The sequence below is a fragment of the Hesperophylax consimilis genome, chromosome 8 (assembly GCF_061612785.1).
Source record: "Hesperophylax consimilis isolate HC1 chromosome 8, BYU_Hcon_1.0, whole genome shotgun sequence".
NCBI lineage: Eukaryota > Metazoa > Arthropoda > Insecta > Trichoptera > Limnephilidae > Hesperophylax > Hesperophylax consimilis.
In genome coordinates, this window is record NC_142843.1 from 18,777,695 (window position 1) to 18,781,997 (window position 4,303).

Here is a 4,303-nt window from a genome sequence, read left to right on the forward strand (position 1 = left end):
CTATTCGTATTTAGGTGTAAGATGGTACAATATATTACTGTCCAAAAATAAAATTAGTGTAACCGAAACTGTGAATTATGAACAATTCAAAAAGTTAATTAAGTCCCTCAAATTGGATAATGATATATTGTACCCCTAATTTTCTTACACTTACTCAATCTGTAAAAAATATATATATTAATTTGATTGTCTTTAAAAAAAACTATTTTTCTAAATTTTTCTTGATATATTGTACCCTTAATTTCCTCACGCTTACTTAATCTGCAAAAAGATGTATTATTTTAATTATCTTTAAAAACAGTTTTTGATTATTGTTTAAAAAATCATTGGAACTAAATGTAAAGACTCCTCCCATAAACACGAGCTCCTGGAGCTCAACTTATGGGGAAATAGAATAATAACGAAAAAAAATAAATATATAAGTCTGCATATTGTTATATCATTTATAATGTTAAATAATAAATAAAAAATAAATAAATAAACGGTTCATTATTTATTCAAATTTAGGTGCCTACTGATTAAGAACATATATTATGAAAATTAAACAGTACCTGTATGTAATTAATCAAATATCATAAGTTTCGTTCCAATTTCAACGAACTGCTTTTGTTCATTATATCTACCAACTATCTCTTGTTTTTTTTTTCACAATCAAAAAACAGTTGTACTGCAAATTCGCTTTCTTGTCGGCTCCCTTTTCAAAATATAATAACTTTGTATTTCATGTAAAATTAGTCTTACATTGACAATATTTGTGGTTTTAGTATTTCAAATAAATTCTCAGCAACTAAAAATGCGTGAAATTGTACATATGCAGGCGGGGCAGTGCGGGAACCAAATTGGTGCAAAGGTAATTGAAATATCTTTCGTTCTTGAAACATTATCCCTTTTACCAATAAAGTATCTTAAATTTTACACAACTGATGTCCAACCATTCACCCGACATTAATGCTCGTTTGTTTAAGTATGCCATAAGCAGAGAACATTTTCGCAGAAATTTGATCTTATTTTGAACAGCGCTCTTTTACCCGAAACTCGTGCAAATTCTTGCTTTTAGGGTATTTGGGAGGCGGGTATGGGTACCGCCGCCCCGGGAATCATTTATTGGATAACAAACACCTCTGCCATATGTCTACCCAAGTAGTTCGCAACGTTTGGTTACTTAGCAGAGGTGCCCGGGTTAACGAGGTGAGGTTTGTCCAGATCCTGACGGCAGATGCTTACTTACTGCATGGCAGGCCGTATCGGGAGACACTGGTTGAGGGGGACTATTTGAACTATCCAATAGGACTCTATCGATCCATTGCCCTGCACCACAGAGGGAGAAATAGATCGGTACCTCCTGGATACACCGAAACCTAGATTCCTACCCACCCCTCAAACATTTTTCCTTCACATAATTTCCTCTCCTTCCTTTCCTTAAAGAAACCCTCCACACAGCATCCCCACAGATGACATAGGCCATGAGGGAAATTGTTTTCCTCAGGGCCTTCAGTGTGGATCTAATGTAAAAAAATGAAATGAACTTAATTATATATTTATTTGTTCAACAGTTTTGGGAGGTGATATCTGATGAGCACGGCATTGAACCAACAGGCACCTACAGTGGAGACTCTGACTTGCAGCTCGAGCGCATAAACGTCTACTACAATGAAGCCATCGCCGGAAAATACGTCCCTAGAGCCGTCCTCGTCGATCTGGAGCCTGGCACTATGGACTCAGTGAGATCTGGGCCGTTCGGGCAAATCTTCCGCCCAGATAACTTTGTATTCGGCCAGTCTGGAGCTGGTAACAACTGGGCAAAAGGACACTACACTGAAGGTGCAGAGTTGGTTGATTCCGTGCTCGATGTTGTACGCAAAGAAGCTGAAGGCTGCGACTGTCTTCAAGGCTTCCAAATGACTCACTCCCTAGGCGGTGGCACCGGCGCTGGTCTAGGGACATTACTCATCTCCAAGATCAGAGAAGAATACCCTGATCGTATTATGAATACCTTCAGTGTTGTCCCATCCCCTAAAGTATCTGATACTGTTGTAGAACCGTACAATGCAACTCTGTCAGTCCATCAGCTGGTGGAAAATACTGATGAATGTTTCTGCATTGACAACGAAGCTCTGTACGATATTTGCTTCAGAACTCTGAAGCTTGCAACTCCCACGTATGGAGATTTGAACCATCTGGTTTCAGCAACCATGTCTGGCGTGACTACCTGCCTGCGCTTTCCTGGACAGCTGAATGCAGATTTGAGGAAGCTGGCCGTGAACATGGTACCTTTCCCCCGACTTCATTTCTTCATCCCCGGGTTCGTTCCTTTGACTTCTCGTGGAAGCCAGCAGTACCGCGCATTGACAGTGCCCGAGTTAACACAGCAAATGTTTGATGCCAAGAACATGATGGCGGCTTGCGACCCTCGCCACGGTCGCTACCTCACCGTGGCAGCCATTTTCCGAGGCAGAATGTCTATGAAGGAAGTAGATGAACAGATGCTCAATATTCAGAACAAGAATTCTTCTTACTTCGCTGAATGGATTCCTAATAATGTGAAGACCGCAGTTTGCGATATCCCGCCAAGGGGATTGAAGATGTCGGCAACGTTCATCGGGAACTCCACTGCGATTCAAGAGCTCTTCAAGAGGGTTTCGGAGCAGTTCACAGCCATGTTCAGGCGCAAGGCTTTCCTGCATTGGTACACCGGGGAAGGTATGGACGAGATGGAATTCACAGAGGCGGAGAGTAACATGAATGATCTGGTTTCAGAGTACCAACAGTACCAGGAGGCCAGCGCTGAAGAGGAGGGTGAATTCGATGAAGAAGAAGAAGGCGGAGAAGATTGAAACTTTATACGTAATACTCTTTGAGTGGATCATTTATCTACTTAATACTTCTCATTCGTTAATATAATCATTATTTTTTGGTACTGTAAACCTAAATCTTTTTTTTTACACACTCATTGGTCACATTGTGCTAGATTTTAAAGAGCTTCCCTCACCCGCAAAGATGAAATTGTTATCTTATGTTTAAAAAATTTAAATTTCATGTATTTTTTTCTGACGCAATAAATAGTAAAAATATTTTATGTCGTTTTTCTTTGTCAAATTTAAAATTGTTTGGTTGATAATTTATTATTCAAGTAATCTTCGACTCACCCAAAATGTCTGTTTTTTTAAACGGCAACATAAAACTAAAAACAATTATCATTAATCGAGTTGTTTCTTAGGTTAGGTTATTTTTCTTCTTGTATGATGTTTTATTTTGTTTATTTGGCTGTTAGAAATAACGAGTTTCTAAACGTTCTGAATAATGTTAATCTAATGTAAATACCAGTTCCAGCGAGAAATCTTGCGTGACGTCATCGTTCTAGTAACTTCTGTATTTCTCGTCTTCAAACAAGACACATGAAAAGGAAGAGGACGAACGTCGATGACGTCCGTACGAACTCTCGCTGGGACTATTTTAAACAAGTTTAAGTCGCGTTAGAAGTAGGGTATAAGTAGGCATTTATTTAAAAATGTGCTTTTGAAATTAGCCTATATTATTATGCCTTGATGATTATTATGACCTTGATTATGGTCAGTGTATTTCTTGTATAATTACATATAGTACACTATTAATTCATTGTATAACTATTTGCATTTTTATCGACCAAACATAGAGAGACCCAGTTTTTAGGTTAGTACGAACAAATTTTTAACCCTTTGGAATACCGATTTTAATTCCAGATGATAAAATGAAAACTCCGCGAAAATAATTGTTGACTGAGTTGTCCCCACACACTGTTTTAAGTAGAGCCCGGCGAATTAAGGGAGGTCTCCTTAATATTCCTAAAAAACGTGAACAATATCAAAATAAATCAGGCTTAACGGCAGCAGCTTTGGAAATGTCACGTGTCCTTATTTATGAAGTACTTTTCTCACGTTGTATTTTCCAGTGTAATTAAAAATGGAAGCGATTTCTAGCAACTGAGCCTCGCTGCCAGATGACAAAGTCCCAAATAAACCAAAAGACGTTTAAGTTTTATAAATTTCATTTGAAATGTGGAGTGATTATTTAACTAACCCGTGATTATTGAGTATCATCTTAAGAAAAATTGTGATGCAATGGAAACAACGGTAAAGAACACAGCATAAACTATGCATGGAAAAATCACATTAAATTATTCCTAATATGTAGGCTAGAGCAATATAATTAGAGACGCTATTACGTATTAATCACTCGTCGAAACGTGTTCCGCCACTAGAACGCGATAAGCGGTGCGAGTAGATCGGATTCCATAGTTTTTGTTAGAGCGGTCTGAGAGTTGGAG

General features: G+C 38.2%; 1 protein-coding gene across 1 annotated transcript; it reads left to right on the forward strand.

Annotated features, from left to right (window-relative positions):
* The first annotated feature begins 793 nt into the window (after positions 1 to 793).
* LOC149421678 (tubulin beta chain-like) lies at positions 794 to 2,834 on the forward strand. The gene is made up of 2 exons (XM_089634481.1): positions 794 to 850; positions 1,554 to 2,834. The coding sequence occupies exons 1-2, from the start codon at positions 794 to 796 to the stop codon at positions 2,832 to 2,834; spliced, it is 1,338 nt and encodes a 445-aa protein (XP_089490607.1).
* Positions 2,835 to 4,303: the final 1,469 nt, after the last annotated feature.

Coding starts and splice junctions, on each gene's coding strand:
- LOC149421678 (XM_089634481.1), top strand. CDS start 794: ATGCGTGAAATTGTACATATGCAGGCGGGGCAGTGCGGGAACCAAATT. Junction 851..1,553: donor GGAACCAAATTGGTGCAAAG/GTAATTGAAATA, acceptor TTTGTTCAACAG/TTTTGGGAGGTGATATCTGA.